General features: G+C 36.2%; 2 protein-coding genes across 2 annotated transcripts; one reads left to right on the top strand and one right to left on the bottom strand.

Annotated features, from left to right (window-relative positions):
- Window positions 1-266: 266 nt before the first annotated feature.
- umad1 (UBAP1-MVB12-associated (UMA) domain containing 1) lies at window positions 267-14,338 on the bottom strand. The gene is made up of 3 exons (XM_055219481.2): window positions 13,826-14,338; window positions 9,974-10,059; window positions 267-2,002 (listed from the first exon to the last, which is right to left on the bottom strand). The coding sequence occupies exons 1-3, from the start codon at window positions 13,905-13,907 to the stop codon at window positions 1,724-1,726; spliced, it is 447 nt and encodes a 148-aa protein (XP_055075456.1). The 5' UTR covers window positions 13,908-14,338; the 3' UTR covers window positions 267-1,723.
- A 341-nt stretch (window positions 14,339-14,679) lies between these two features.
- On the top strand, window positions 14,680-15,687 carry rpa3 (replication protein A3). The gene is made up of 4 exons (XM_055219482.2): window positions 14,680-14,915; window positions 15,133-15,207; window positions 15,293-15,401; window positions 15,484-15,687. Exons 1-4 carry the CDS (start codon window positions 14,817-14,819, stop codon window positions 15,564-15,566), a joined length of 366 nt encoding a protein of 121 aa, XP_055075457.1. The 5' UTR covers window positions 14,680-14,816; the 3' UTR covers window positions 15,567-15,687.
- The last annotated feature ends 269 nt before the right edge of the window (window positions 15,688-15,956 follow it).

Here is a 15,956-nt window from a genome sequence, read left to right as displayed (position 1 = left end):
ATCTCTGATTGGTGGATTGTACGGTCTAAATAAAATATGATTGGTTCGCATAAAAAAATGGAGCCAATTGATTCATTGATGTTTAGATTTATATAGATTCTGGCTTTTAAAAGGAAATTTAAGGAAACGAAATTATTAAATTTGTGTATCAGTCCGGACCTAACCGAAATACAGAAAAATGCAATTATTGTACATAATAAAATAAAAATATTGCTACATAGTCCTTACATGTGCTAAAATGCACGTGTCAGAAATCAACACACAACTGAAAGCAAACAGACTATTTTAATCAAATTAGAGTTTAATTAACATATTACATTTTATTCATGCTCAGTATTTAGCATAAACACCATAAACAGAAAATGTGGATTTTTGTTCCAGATACAAATCAGTAGGAAAGGACCTTGCATTTAAATTTATCCCATAATGATAAGTTTATGACAGGATATTTACCTGAAGAAGTGGCTAAATATTTTACATAAGTGCTTACTGTTTACTGTTCAGTACAATTTGGAGGATGACCAAAGTAAATAAACGTGTGTGGTTTCACAAATAAGCAAAAGTAAGTTTGAATGTGATATCTAATAAAAAAAATGTATCCACTAAGTAGGGTACAGATGATGTGAAGGGAATACAAAAAAAAGAAACACCTGAGTGCATTGTGTAAATAGCAGCATGCATGATAAAACCCAATGACTAAATTCAAACGAAAAACAATAATCACACATTGTTCAAATATAAGACCCTATAAACATCATGCATTTAAACTAAACAACTCAGTCAAGATATGCAACATTCATATAATGTTCCTATGCAAAACGATTCAAGCATTTTTGCATGAGTAGAACTATGTTAGCATCTTTGTACTAAACACTGCAATGCCTTTCAGTCTCTCTCTCGCAAACTACATGCAGTAACTTATTAAATATGATGTTAAAATTATTTCATCCAAATTTAGCATGAACAGGCAAGCTCTCATTATGCTGGTCGTATGCAGATCCTATACGGATTTGTAGTATTATTAAAACATTTCTCAGTTTGGTATATGGGGAGTGTTTGGGCAAACCCGTTTAAAATCAGTACCTATGTTTTGTAATTTGTTTGGCGATGCCAATGAACTTTTTAATTATTAGTAAATTCACTGTAGAATTTGTGGACTGACAAAAAGGGTATAATTCCCAATCGTAATTTGTGAAGAAAAATAACCATGTCTTTGTACATTACCATCACTTTATAATACCGGTACTTACTATTATTATGTATACATATGATGATTATGATATATATTGTAGTAGCTCATTATTAGCAAGTAAAAAGAAGGCCAAAGAAGACTGACGTTTTAAACATCAAATGCAACTACTAAACAACATAGTAGTTTCAAAATAATTTCAGCATATCGTCTTATGCTACAGGACCAAGCAGAGTCGAAATACAGAACTGCACCCATAAAATCTGCATGACGTTTTAAAAAATGTAAAGCCATCGTTCATCTTATAAATACTCACCTAGTGTTTTCACACAAGTGTAACATCCTGAGAGACTGTAAACCATTTTGACTACCTTCACTAATTTAAACAAAATGGACAATATCCTATCTCGAGCCCTCCCCCCCTTATACCAGCAAAACATAGTTCATTTACTTGGGAAAAGGCAAACGGTTAAGGAAAATCCTGTCATTCAAATGGTCATAGTTCACCGTAAGTGATAAACTGACAATACAGAGTCAATTCTCACAAAGCACAGAGTTCTCCAACGTAAAGTCATAACAAAAGTTGGCCAGCTTGTCGCTCATGTCATGAGGCAGGGCAATATCTGGAACAAGTGGTAGACTCATCTGCATGGCCAGGATATGTGGTGCTAAGGTGAATGGTATATCCCCTAGAAGTTCAGGCAGGGCAGGGGTGACGTCTGTATTGTGAGTCTCTGAGGATGTCTTAGCTGACGTTGGCTGGAGGGAAGCCTGAGCAATCTCTGTGGTTCCTCTGTTCCCAGCAGTGGATGGCTGAACAAAAAGAAAAAAGAGAATCCACATTAAAACCAGAAAAATGCATTCGTTGAAACGCAGCGCTGTATTTTTTGTATACACTGTATATTTACATCATTATACAAAGTGACTTATAGTGCATTACAAGGTGTACATTTTAATCAATGTCTGCGTGCGTGTGGTTCTCAAACGTTTTTGGCGTGCGGCCCACCGGTGTACGGTGCATCCCTTCATGGCCCCCTTAAGAAAATGTATGACATAAAACATTCCAAAAACTTTAAATTTGAATTAAACGAACTGTAAGTAGGATTTTCCCCCATATAGTGGTGAAATTGTATTTTGCATTCAAACGAATAGTGCTCTCTAGCGCCTCGCTTTTCCAAATGTGTGTTGCAACTACGGTAGCCGTTATGTACTCATTGATCTCCTTGTCTGTTTCAGCTATTTAACGTGTTCTGAATGAAAAAGCATTGTGGAAACGATAGGCTAGTGTTTTTTGTCACTCTATGCTATGCTATTTTCGTTTTTCAATATGGGGGAACGACATGGAAGCCTTCTTGGACTTACCCGTTCAATGTAAATTAAGAAAAGAAATTCTAAGCTTACTAATAAAAGTCTGATCACTGGCAGAGGTCATTTGAAACCAATAAGGACATATTTATGAATAAAGACATTGATTTTGACTTATAAAATACTTAAACATTGTCCCTTTAAACAAAATTATACAATGTAGTGCTGTAGTTATAATAAATTGATGTTTTTTATAAAATTACATTAAACTGCGGTCTCCTGGCACCATCTCAAGCCCCGCCCCCCAGTTTGAGAACCACCGTTCCATTTACCAAACCAAACATTTTGGCTCGTAAAAGTAACCGTGAACACAAAATCGCAATCGACTTTACTTCCATATTGTGATGTATTTTCGTAAGAAACGTAATATCAAACGAAAAAATAACAGGCTTGGTTTGTGTTTTTACTGTGAATTGATTGGCTATAGAAAAGTAGGTGTTTCATTCAGAATTGGAACTCGCAGCAAAATGACATTTGGAAGGAGCGGGGTTAACGGATGCTCCACCCAAGCCATCAAAGTGACGTCATCAGAAAAGGAATGGCACAAGAGGGCGGAAGTACAGTTCACATTTTGATTCAAGTTTTTGAGGACATATGAATAAAAAAATGACCCACATGGATAAATTGTTCATAATGAGCACTGCAATATTCTATTAAAAAGTAAGAATTGTCAGTTTTGATTTCATGGGGACTTTAAATCCTTATAACCCCTGAATAAATTTAGCCTTTCCTTGCTGTTATCATCAAGGTCAGGTGATACGATACATCAGATATCAGTGTCTATAGTACTGTTATCTGTTTGACTACATGAAGAGTTATTTTTATAGACTTATCTTACAATCTGATTCTTACTACATCCCTAAAATGACCAAGGCATGTTGTTAATAAATAAATTAAGATTGTTTTGTGCTTGACAGGGCTAGGATGTTGGGGGGAGGGGGGGGGGTCACCAGATAGTTGGTAAGTGATTTGCTGAAAGGCTGCTTAGTAGGCTGGGACAAACATGAAATGTTACCATAACATTTTGGTAATAGATATGAATCGGGTATGTTATTGTCTACCTGAAAAAAAAATCACAAGATATAATCTATGTAGTGCAAACACCAAAGTTCTGTACTTATGATTGAGGTCACATGTTAACTGAAGCTAAATTTCTCTGTTAATACAACCAAGTAAAAGTAAACATGTAGTGTTTTATACAGCAGAACATCAAAATCTGTGGGAAATATGTGGTGATTGTTCCTGCCAATAATATTTAATGTATTAAAGACTTTAAGGACAAATGCAAACTGTTATTACTCAACAAATAACGTCTAACATTCTTAAGAAACTATTTTTGTGTGTTAAAAATCAGCATGTCATCTGCAGATCATTTTAAAGGTTCAGAAAATCATGGGAAGTACTTAAAACTGATTTATAGAGAGCCATGTTTTCCTCGTCATTACTTGAGGTTGAGATCTGGGAAATCTTTATTTTAATTGCTTAAGGGTATTCAATGAAAAAACATCAATTTGCAAATGTACTGTTGTATAATAATATATACGGCTCAGATACCAAACCCTTTAAGTGCATCTGACATGTTTTCTTGTAAATGTTTTTTTCCAGACTCTTATACTTAGGTTCAGTAATAAATAAAGGTTATTAGTCAGTAATTGATATGTCTTATTTTAACAAATGTCACTTTAGTCATTTCATTGGTTTTTGACAAATGTGTCTTTCGCTGCAAAACCCTCTAAGTACATGCAAAACTCTCCACTTCTAAAAAACGTCTTCTAAAAAGTCTTTCTTCACTGTCCTTATTGAAAAAAGGTAAAGACCCCCCCCAAAAAAAAAATCGGGCATACGCATGCCATCATTCATCCAATTCTTCGTGTACTTAAAGCAACACTATGTAGTTTTTTTACATTTAAATAATCTCTCTAAAATTATTTCAGTGATAGAACAACTTTTAACTGGACAAATTGTTCTGTTGCTGCAACCTGAGCAGCCTCCTAGCTGCTACAAGCACACTCTGAAAGTGGCGGTGGGGGGGAGCACACAGCCCCGCCCCTCCCCCTGCCTGCAGAAGAGTGTCTGATAACAGGCACTGTTGCGCTTTTCAACCACATGGGGGAGTTGTAAGTCATTTTTACATGAAAACTACATAGTGTTGCTTTAAAGGACTTGCTGGAAAATCACTGTGGCGTTTAAGGGATTCTGCAAACAAACTGGTATTTCTGAGTGGCTTGAGGCCAGGATTAAGCTGATTTAACGCAAATGTATTTGATGAATGTATACTACATGCCAAGAGTATTCAGTCAATATCATTATATCATTGTTGACAAAGGTGACTTTTAGCATTTGAGCTCTTATCCCAACATATCTTGAAATGTTTGGTTATTTTCAATCCAGGGCCGGGTCAAAAAGGAACAAACCGAACCTATTGTAATTCAGCTTATGCTGAGATGTTATAACCCAAAATACTGGGTTGCTTCAAGCTACTGTTGGGTCAAATATAAACATTTTCTGAGTTAATTTAACCCAATGGCTGGGTTATTCCATTTTTGACCAAATGCTAGATTGAAAATAACCTAACAGTTTTAGGATTTAATTATGTTCACCTATGAAATGAAATGCAGTAGTTGAGGTGGTTTTGCTCTTACCTTTCCTGTTTGTCCAATATACCAGCCAAACACATGTCAGAACAATCTATTAATCTCTGTGCTTTAATGTAACATGAGACCAGTACAATACATTAAAGGTAAAGCAAACAAAAAAAAAACTAAACCACTCAAGATGTAATTCAGGAACTTCTCAGAAAGGTTTAGTTATGTTTTAGTCTGCTGATCTGGTGTGGTGAATGTATTTGACTTTATAGTGTAAATTTGTTAAGTTATCCTTAAAAAATGTGAAGGATTATTGTCTGACATACTGTACAGCATTTTAAGGCATGCTTTGGCATCCCCATCTCTTAACGTTTAGAGTCCTTGACATTCACCATACAAAAAAGACAAAAAGAGACATACCCAACCACTTGAGGTGTAATTTAAAGGGACATTCCACTTTTTTTTGGAAAATATTCTCATTTTCAAGCTCCCCTAGAGTTAAAGAGATTTTTACCGTTTTGGAATCCATTCAGCTGATCTCCGGGTCTGGCATTACCACTTTTAGCATAGCTTAGCATAATCCATTGAATCTGATTAGACCATTAGCATCGTGCTAAAAAATAACCAAAAAGTTTGGATATTGTTCCTATTTAAAACTTGACTCTTCTGTAGTAACATCGTGTGCTAAGACTGACTGAAAATTAAAAGTTGCGATTTTCTAGGCAGATATGGCTATAGGAACTATACATTCTGGCGTAATAATCAAGGACTTTGCTACCGTAACGGCTGCAGCAGGCGCAATGATATTACGCAGTGGCCGAAAATAGTCCTCTTAGTATCTTTCAATAGCAGTGAAGATTCACATTCATTGGTTCCTGATATACTGTATGGCACCCATCATAACTGCACCCTTGTGAACTTTATAATGCACAGTGTGCACTTGGTCACAGAGAAGCCATTTTAATTCATTGTTATGTAAAACATACTTTGTTATACATTGTAAAACGAACTCTTACGCACATACACAGTCCACTCCATAAGTAAAGCCCAATAACTGGTTCCATGTTTGGGGATTTTGAGAAATCCCCTCATATTAAAGGAGAGAGTTTTACTGAGCCCCTTTCATTAGCCATATGGCTCCAGGCGGTGCCGTGGAACAGATTGCTGTATGGTTTTACCACGTGTTGAACGGTTCAGTCCTGCCACCTGTCACATGCCCAGCAGTGAAAGAGCTGTTCACCCAGCACAACTCAAGGGCTCTCTCTCTCTCTCTTTCTTTCTTTTTATCTCTCTCTCTACAGGGCTGTTGTGTATCCAGCACCCAGCATATGGAAATCATGCCTGCCTGCTGATGTGGACAACTCTGAGCGATTCTTTAGATTTAAGTACTTTCTAAAATATTAAGGATCAGGGAAAAAAACTGTAAACATGATGTACAGTTCATGTTTACCTCAAAGCTCTACAATTGCCCGTTAAAAAGCACAATTTTTAAAGAGTCTATATATGTTTTTATGCAGAACTTGCTAAAGTTTTTTTAAGGTCCATTAAAATTTTTAATGCAAAATGTAAACATATACATACTGGGACCTATATTTTCAGAAGACGATGCACTGCTACTTGGGCGGACTGATTAGCGCAACACTTCCGCGAACTCTCTGTTCCTCACCACAGGGCTTCTCAGGTGCTGCGAGCAAATCACTTTGCCCAAGTAGCAGTGCTTGGATACGGTTAAAAAATGGCTGTGTCTCATATGACCGTGTTATTTGTACACGCTGTGACTATACAAAATCACAACATATTTAGGAAAATGTTGGTGTTATTTGGTCACTTATTGGGAGCAGTATACTAGCTGGAGCCATTTACTTCATCTTTGTGCTAAGCTAGGCCAGCGTTGGGTGCGTCAGACAGAGTTACAAGATGCACGGTGATGAAAAGGGTATGTATGGACTTAATCTAACTCTGGGGGATACGATGAATAAGCTAAAGTCCTAAAAAGTCAGCGTGCTGTTTAGAGCTACAAAAATGTATGGTATGTGTTTTTGAACCATAAACCACGTGAACACATTGTATTATACTACATACACAAAAAAGCATCGTAGCAATGAAATATGAGTAGGGCTGGGTTTCAATTCAAATTTGAAAATCGATTTGATTCCGATACTAAAGATCTTGAATCGATTATCATTATTCGATTTGATCTGGTCCGATCGTTTAAGATAAGTGTTTTTGAAAAAAGCCCGAAATTGTGCCAGATTGGGGTGAGCGGAATGACCAAAAATCTATTCCACGGAATGAGTCATTTTATTTTACGGTAACAGTATATTTCATGGTATACATGTTTTTCAGTTTATATTGTTTTTGGATTATAAAAATGTGCAGTTATTTGCCACTCACTATAGCTTTTAACTGCTCACCACAGTTTTAAAATATGGACAATTTTAAGTAAATAATGTTAAAGTGAAAATGCCCAGATGATAACAACAGATTAAGTCTTGATAGACAGAATCTTGAGTTATTCATTTTATAGACTATTGAAGCTATAGTATGCATTGTATTTTGTATTTATGCATACATTACATTAAAAATAGGCAATATGTAAAATCAACAGGTATAAATATGCACAAACCTACAGACAGGATAAATACCTGTATATGAGAGACAGATCTCTAGATATAGATATTATAAATATGACAGGTGCTATGATGTGATAAAGTCTGTTTTAAGGTCTTGATGCTCTTTACTTTCTATTAGACCTCAAAGCTCCACTGTGTATTTTTTTGAGTTAATTCTAAGCAAAAACCCATGTTTTCTTTCAAAAGTATGTGCTTATTCATGTGTAATTACTTCCACCCCACTAATCAAAGTATTCTCGTAAGTGTAGAATCTGCTATTTAAAATACATACAGTCGAGTCGCTCGACTGGCGCATCCATGATGTGCCTCAAATCTTTGAAATACATTCGCCGACGAGGGACATTCCTGAAATTCAAGCTCCGCCTTTCGCGCTTTCAGAATACACTCACGCTGCCCGCTAGCTGAAGCCTCCGGAGGTTGCATGTGTAGGCGGTAAACGTCATCGAGACAGTCTTATTTCAGAATATTAACAATTATAAAGCTGACAATTATTCTTAGTTAATTGTAAATTGATGTAATATGCTTATGACTTGCGAATGTAATGCTCAGTTAATTTAAATAAACCAGGCTTGATGACGTATGCAACCCGGATATGCGACCTGCGTCTGCGTAGACTGAATCCTTTGGATTTTACAACAGCCGCACACCGTGATGATCCCGCAATCTAATGCTTTGATTTGAGGCAGATTTGAAAGCCTGTTGAAGAACTATTCTCGAGGACATTAAAACACATCGCCAAGGAAGCTAAACGGGGATTTTAAATGACAACGCGACAGGAAAAACATCAAGACCAAAGTCAATATTGGAGTAAGTTAATGTTAGTTTACCAAGATCATGAGGCTCAAGGGACACAGAAGTTGCATACTTTCTATCTTCTCCACAGGTAATTCAGCATATTCGTTTACATCTATTTAAAGTCTATGTTATAAACTTGATGTTTTATAGTTCTTTGGCTAACTATAGCATGGTTAGTGTTAGTGTAACCACACATGTGGTTTAATGTGTTCGAACAGCCACACGCCGTCTCTCCGCCCATTTATGTAATCTGAGGTAGTGAGATAAATGTTTTTCATCTTTTCTGACCTCTAACACTAACACACGGTGTACAGCGCTATTTTTAGCCTTTTATTGATAAAAGCGTCTGATCTGCGCGTCTTTCGTTTCATTTTACAAGCGTGTGAGAGTTGAGCGGTCTTATTTCACCAATATCAGAGAAAGCTCTTACATATACACGGACATGTAAGATGTTTACTTAAAGCATAAGCATTGGACTCTGACATAATATTAGTTAGTGTCCATTTAAACCCGTCATTACTCCCGCTCATGATAAATGACAGGAGAGGGACTCGTCCACAGACCATCTCCTCAGTAATCTGGAGAGAAGCGGTCGAAAATGGACAAAAAGAGACGGAAGTGTAAACGTAATGTGTCTCTCTCGTCCACTTGTGATCTGATCGACGAAAACACATCTTAATACCAAGTTTAACAGCCCCTGTGATATTTTTCCGCGCGTCGATGAAAAAGGAGTGTCTAAGCTACGTTTATGATTGCTTTGTGTATGTGATTTTAAGCGGACATATCATGACAATCAGACTTTTTCCATGTTAAACATAAATCTGTGTGCTTTGATGGATCACAGGCCAAGGAAATTGCAAATTGTTTTTTTTTCATTGCTTTTGCTTTGTAGCTACTGGAAGCCATGTAAACCTTGGCATGACACGGCCAGGCCACCGTACGAGTTAAAACGCGTTCCGAATGGGGGGGGGGGGTGGCTAGAAAGTAATATTCAGTTGTTTGTCATATAGACTTTCACCGCTAGATGGGAGTAGATCCTACACAGTGGAGCTTTAACATTTGCGTCTCTTACTCGTCTTTCAGATCAAATATGTTTGTACTATAAGCGAATTAGGCGTCAAACTACATCGCTCCTGCAGCGCACGTGTAACTGATATAAACGCAAGTTTTGTCTTAGCTTGCTTAAAGTAACACTACAACTAATCCCATTATTAATGTACATGTAAACATAGTCATTATTGTACATAATGTTTGTCACTTTTATCAAACCACAAAAAAAAACGTTTTTATATATAAGTTTTAATATAAGTAGTGTATGAGAGAGCTGTAAACATATTGTTGTCGCACTGCCACTAGCTATTTAAAGCAAAGTCTTCTGTATCAAAACGTCATAAACAGAAACTTACTTTAGATGGCTGTACAATTACATTTGTTGCTGGTTGCACAATGTTCAAGCTTTGTATCTTCTGTCGCTGCTCTTCCAGAGTTTCACCTTAAATGATAAAGAGAAAAGAATAAAAAGTTTTTAAAAAAATCAATGTGAAAAGAAAAGCATCTTTCTTTAGCTTTAATAGGTAGTTTTCTGATTTTATTAATAAATTACAGCGCTTTCGATCTCCTGAATACTTACAGGCACTGCTACTAGCCGTACAACTGCAACAGCGTGGAATCATTATAAAGATCATACACAACCTAAAACATCGTAAACTATCATGTATGACAGATCATCAACCAGCTGTCATCTAAAATTTCATTTCATCTCCTTTTTTGTCGACTCTTGATTCTTCTTTAGCATTGTTATTTATCCCTCTTCACAGATGGTGTAATTCCTGTTTGAAGAGTAAACCCAGCCTCTCCCTTTCTCCTGAGCATCCTACAGCTGAATGTCTTGGTTTCCACAGAGCTCCTAAGCATCTGCTCACCTCTGGAGCCTTCTCTGTTATTACCACAGACTCAAGAGTTCAATGCTTTTGATCTCTTCACAACACCTCTAAACAAACTCCTCTGAGATTGTGTCCAAGCATTGCATTCGGGGAATAAGCTGTTTGTCATCATATATGCCTTACATCATATGCCTTATGGGGCAGTCACACTACACTTTTTGTCCCTTTGACTTTGATGTATACGCATGTCAATGCTGGAAACCGGAAGTGCATGCTCACATGAGGAAGTTTTGAATTTTGGTGCATTCAAATGTCTCCCTGTAGTCAAGAATTTGATCAGTCTTTGAGCATCATAATAGCATATGTCTAGGTTTTACCCTGTCACAGTAATTTCTTCATGCTGTAAAACAGCTTATTACACGGCTCTCTGGAATGCTTTATTCTGATTGGTCAGTTGAGACATTTGCAGGTTTGTTCTTTTCAAATAATAACCGCTCCAAAGTAATAACGCATAGCCGGACTGCTTGTATGTTTAAAATCCCTCCGCGCCAACAAAGATTACTGTTTGGTGCCATCTTGTGACAAACACTGGACAACCACAATTAAGAATGGAACATTTTGACATTAATTTTAACATGTACGGAAAAAACTAAACATTTAAACAGTGGATAGAAGAACGAACAACGACAAGACACAGAGAGCTTACTGAGACTGAACTTGACAAAATAGAGCATGACAGCTACGAAGCCAACACCAAAAAAAAACAGAATGGGCATTAAAACTTCTCAAAGACTGGCTAAAAGAGAAAAAATGGAGACAGACAAGTATGAAGCAGAGGATCTTAATAAGGTATTACGATCATTTTATGCATCTGTGCAAAGTTTCGCGGAAGGATAAAAATGTTAATTTAATACAAATATGCCAATAAAATGTTTCAAATTCATATTCATGTCCAGTTTTTTTTCTTATGTGGCAAGTAGCCGTGTAATAAGCGGGATAATGTAGAGGCAGCCGGTAGTTATTGGAAAATAAGCCCCTTCAATGTGATACAAGCCTGATCACACTGTCGGGGCTTATTTCCCAATAACTACCGGCTGCCTCTACATTATCCCTTACTTGACAGCCTCACCTCATTTAGTATACGTGGATCTATGAATATGCAAATTAGTCCCGCCTCTTCTCAATTGCACAGTTCGGATCATAGATATATCTATATATACATGCCTTGTAATACTACAATCTGCCCAAGAAACCCATATCGTCCCCTTGATCCAGTGCAGCATTAATGCAGTCCAAGGGTCAAAAGCCTGGGTCTCAGGCTGATCTACAATTCAAATCTCCTCATTTTGGCAGCATGTGAAGCAAGCTGCACTCTGAACCGTTTTAATGACATCATTATTACATCACGTACAGTACCACTTGTGTTCCAGTTCATAAGCATACTGCATAAGTCCATGTTTAACAGTGACCCTAAGCTCGATCCTCAAAAAAATGAACACGGTCATAAGTAATTCACTTGACTTCAAACCATGTACTGATGATTTAGATTAACGAAAGTCCAGAAAAATCAACTATAAACTAGTACAGAAATAATTTATTGCTTAGGAACAGTAAAAGCTTTATGGGTAATGTTAAGATGACAGTGTGTTCTCCAACACTATGGTCATGCAAAGTAAAAAATGTCTATTATAAAACGGCTCGTTCTGGTTCTTCATTCTGATTGGTTGAAACGCGTTCTTAGCCGTGATAAAATACCCCGGTAACCCCACGGTTCAGACCGCATTACAGAAGTATCACTGCGCCAATGTTGCTACGTACTGATTTATGAAAATAAACACCAGTCTTTCATACATTTTTTTCTTTTTCTACATTTGCACAATTGTGGCGATATCCAGATAAAGGTCAATAAATATTGTTGAGTCATTTCGTCAATAAAGAGAAAACGTTCTCTGTGTTGTTTCTATCCTAAATTGATATTTCCGCTATAATCCACTAGATGGCAATCTTACCCAACTTAAACACTGACGCATTCACTCAACACTAAAAACACCTGCTCGGAATCTGATCTCTTACAAAAGTTCTTCACAAAAATTTAATTATCTCCGCTTTAGCTGAAAATTTGAGAGGTGATAAGAGAACAAATGAATGTATGATGAAACTTTTTTTTTTTGAAAACTGAGTGTCTGTTCTTTCATTTTATGTTTTAATAAAATCCTGCTATGCATATGAAGTAACCGTTTTATAAAAGCAATAAACCCCGCAAAGCAGTGGGGTTACAGTGCATCCTACAACAGCCAAGGGGGTTTTAGGCACTCCGCTTCGCTTTATAAAATGCACTGGTAACCCACTGCTTCTTGGGGCTTATTGCTTTATTAAACATCATACAGCTTGTCATGATGTCATCAGTGATTTGCTCTAGTAATGATTTTCTCCCCTTGATCCTAGTCTGAGCTAGAAAGCCTTTGTACTTTTAGAAACTTTAAATTACTTTGAGAAACATGGCTAATATAGTCTGCCAAAAATCCATCAATCCCTCAAAAATGTTCTTGGTTTCTGCTTTATATTGGCACATGATAAGTGCGGTTTTAAGTCAACAAAACATAATTTATGAAGCATAGTTAGTAACACTCTTTATATTTATTTTACCACCCTTCCCTTTGACCTACATTCCTGGTAAAAGTTATAACAAAGATAACATATTTTCATAAGTCATATGACAACTGGAGCTACCTGGCAAACAGGAAACAGACAAACACTGTTACTATCGCAACTTGTAATCAAAATGTAATTTCACAAGGTAAACAATGTAATATATAAAAATAAAACGGTCATGTTTCTATTGCACTGATCTTCTACATTCACTTCATATATAACATGCATATTTCTGCTTAAAATAACATGTGACATGTGCAGTTCTGATGAGGTGGTGGATTTCGCTTTCACTCTCTTAACACAACAAACATATACAATACAGAAACCATCAAACACAGATTTTAGGGTATATATTATATATATCCTCTTTACTTATCTGGTGTTCATTTAATAGATAAATCCACAATAAGAGAAGTCAAAGACACTACAAAATAGTCTATATATGAGTAGCTCTGCACTAACACAAGGTCAAACTGATGGCTATTGGCTAATGATGGGCGCCCTCTTGTGGTGGTACAATAGTAAGTAGTTTAGAAGTGTATGTATTTAGAAATGTCTGTTTTATGCATAAATGGTATAGATTTCTCTCTTTTTTCTTTTTTTAAAGTAATTATGTAGTTTATTTGACACTAAATCTAGAGTTGTTTCCTGGAGTCGTTACTTATGATAGTGATATACAGAAAGATGTTACGCAACTAGGTCGTGATTTTTCATGTGACTTACCTATAAGAACAAACCCATCAGTTTCTCTCTCAGATGACTTTTTCGCTCCGTCCTTCTTGAATCCTAAAAAGCTAAACATCATGCGTGTCTGTGTTGGAAAAGTCAGTACTGTCCTATATAACACACGTGCTTGGTCTAAACCAGTGTTTCAAATTAAATCGTTACAATGTTTGCCTTTCTTTGTGAATAAGAAATAATAGAGAGACAATCTTCGTTCTAAAGCTATAACGCGAATTCAAGGAAATCTGAGCTATTTAAGCTCCTGTATATTGACAGCTCAAGGTAACTAAAGTTAGCAACAAGGCTAGTTTTGAAACACGCAGCGTGTATTTAATCGTCCATATTTGTCGTCAAAAATAAAAGAACAAGACAAACTGTTTGAATTTTGAGTTAACGACGAATGATCTGTTGATTTAAATAGTGTTTTTCATATCTCTGTCGGGTTGTGGTAAAACCGGAGTTTTGTTTACGAGTCACGTCGTGTTCGTCTGCTTTATCTGTCCGTGTGGAAACCAAATCAAGTGATTTTATGTTTCGTTCTCTTAATACGTTTTAAAGTAAATGCGCTGTAATAAAAGTATGCATTTACTGAGAAACATAAGAAGTAGCCAGCTTTTTGTATATATTGTCCCCAAAATAGTAAAGTATAATTTTAGGTTGTTGTGAATGTTTAACACGCAGTAACACAGATACAAAAACACAGGATTACTTATGAAATAATCCGGTATATAACACGTTTTGGGTTAAATAATTATGTATAATGTGTATACTTTATATTAATAATTATTTAAATAAATTTGGCACATTTTTAAGACGGCACCAATCTGAGCAGAGGATTTGTTTCTACCATTTTATGTGATGCACCGGAAACTTCTATCGGAAATACGTCACTTCACGTTAGTTTTCCCGCGATTCTGAGGTTTTGACTCGGCTGCTCGCAAAATCAGCAGTTTTTGTTTATTTTCTTTAGGGTTTTAAATAAACGTTTACGATGACAGGCGTGTATGAGTCTCCAAAAGTGAGAATCAATGCCTCAATGTTGTCTCAATACATTAGTCGACCGGTCTGCTTCCTTGGACGTTTGGAAAAGGTAACTTACTGACGTTATTAAAAATTTACGCAGACTACCTACATAGATTTCCTATCACTTAATGTAATCTATTGTTCGTGATTGTGCTTCATAACTGTTTATAAAAAAGTACATAAGTATGAATGCTTCATTCGAGCGGTTATCTTATGATAATAATTATGCATGTTGGATATAATAGCATGTTAATAAGATTGTCACGAGTTTGCTGTATTGCCAGGTCCACCCATCAGGAAAAGCTTTGACTTTGACAGATGGAGAGGGAAAGAATGCATCAGTGGAGCTAAATGAACCTGTGAGTGATCAGTTATTGTATGTATGTTACCCTTTAGTTTATGTTGTGGATCTGTAATAAAAAGGTATTGTGTTTCTCTGTTTAGCTGGATGAAGAGTTGAGTGGGATTGTGGAGGTTATTGGCATGGTATCCACCAAAGGCACAATCATGGCTACTTCATACACTCAATATCGAGAGGACAAAATCCCCTTTGGTATTACTTGTTGCGTTCATTTGTGATTTGCCTTTGATTGTGACCACACACATTCTGATGAAAAATACATTTTGTTTTGCAGATTTGGAGCTGTACAACGAAGGCTTGAAAGTTCTTCATGATTATCCACAGCATTACCCGTTTGAAGTGTCAGCAAGCGGATAAACATGTCCACGGAGCACTCTTTTTTTGTTGTTGTATAATTAGTAATTATATTTACTGTGTTTTGTAAAATATTTTTGTCCCCAGTTTTTGTTACTTGAAATAAAACAAGGTAAAAAATTAATCCGTTTTGCAGTTATGTACCCTAACAAAATGGCTAAAGAAAAATTATTTTCTTTTAATGCATGTAATGAAAAATGTAGTACAACTTCAATGGGGTTTTTCTGGTCAGCATTCGTTTCCCTACAAGGTTATATTTCTTGTTTTATTACATTGTATACATTAATCATACATTGGTGAATGTCTGGCTTGCCTTAAAATATGTATTGCTATATAGCAGAATAGTTAAAAGAATCAAAAAGTAATTAATATACAGTTACAAGAAGTATGTTA

The sequence above is a fragment of the Misgurnus anguillicaudatus genome, chromosome 20, assembly GCF_027580225.2.
Source record: "Misgurnus anguillicaudatus chromosome 20, ASM2758022v2, whole genome shotgun sequence".
Taxonomy (NCBI): Eukaryota; Metazoa; Chordata; class Actinopteri; order Cypriniformes; family Cobitidae; genus Misgurnus; species Misgurnus anguillicaudatus.
Note: the sequence above shows the minus strand (reverse complement) of the source record. Positions and strands in the feature narration are given on the sequence as shown.

What these genes read in the sequence shown, in the direction of transcription:
- rpa3 (XM_055219482.2), top strand. Translation starts at nt 14,817, where the DNA reads ATGACAGGCGTGTATGAGTCTCCAAAAGTGAGAATCAATGCCTCAATG. An exon ending in TCCTTGGACGTTTGGAAAAG is followed by an intron (nt 14,916 to 15,132) that starts GTAACTTACTGA and finishes CTGTATTGCCAG; the next exon opens with GTCCACCCATCAGGAAAAGC. An exon ending in AGAGGACAAAATCCCCTTTG is followed by an intron (nt 15,402 to 15,483) that starts GTATTACTTGTT and finishes TTTGTTTTGCAG; the next exon opens with ATTTGGAGCTGTACAACGAA.
- umad1 (XM_055219481.2), bottom strand. Translation starts at nt 13,907, where the DNA reads ATGATGTTTAGCTTTTTAGGATTCAAGAAGGACGGAGCGAAAAAGTCA. An exon ending in TGATGGGTTTGTTCTTATAG is followed by an intron (nt 10,060 to 13,825) that starts GTAAGTCACATG and finishes TTATCATTTAAG; the next exon opens with GTGAAACTCTGGAAGAGCAG. An exon ending in TAATTGTACAGCCATCTAAA is followed by an intron (nt 2,003 to 9,973) that starts GTAAGTTTCTGT and finishes CTTTTTGTTCAG; the next exon opens with CCATCCACTGCTGGGAACAG.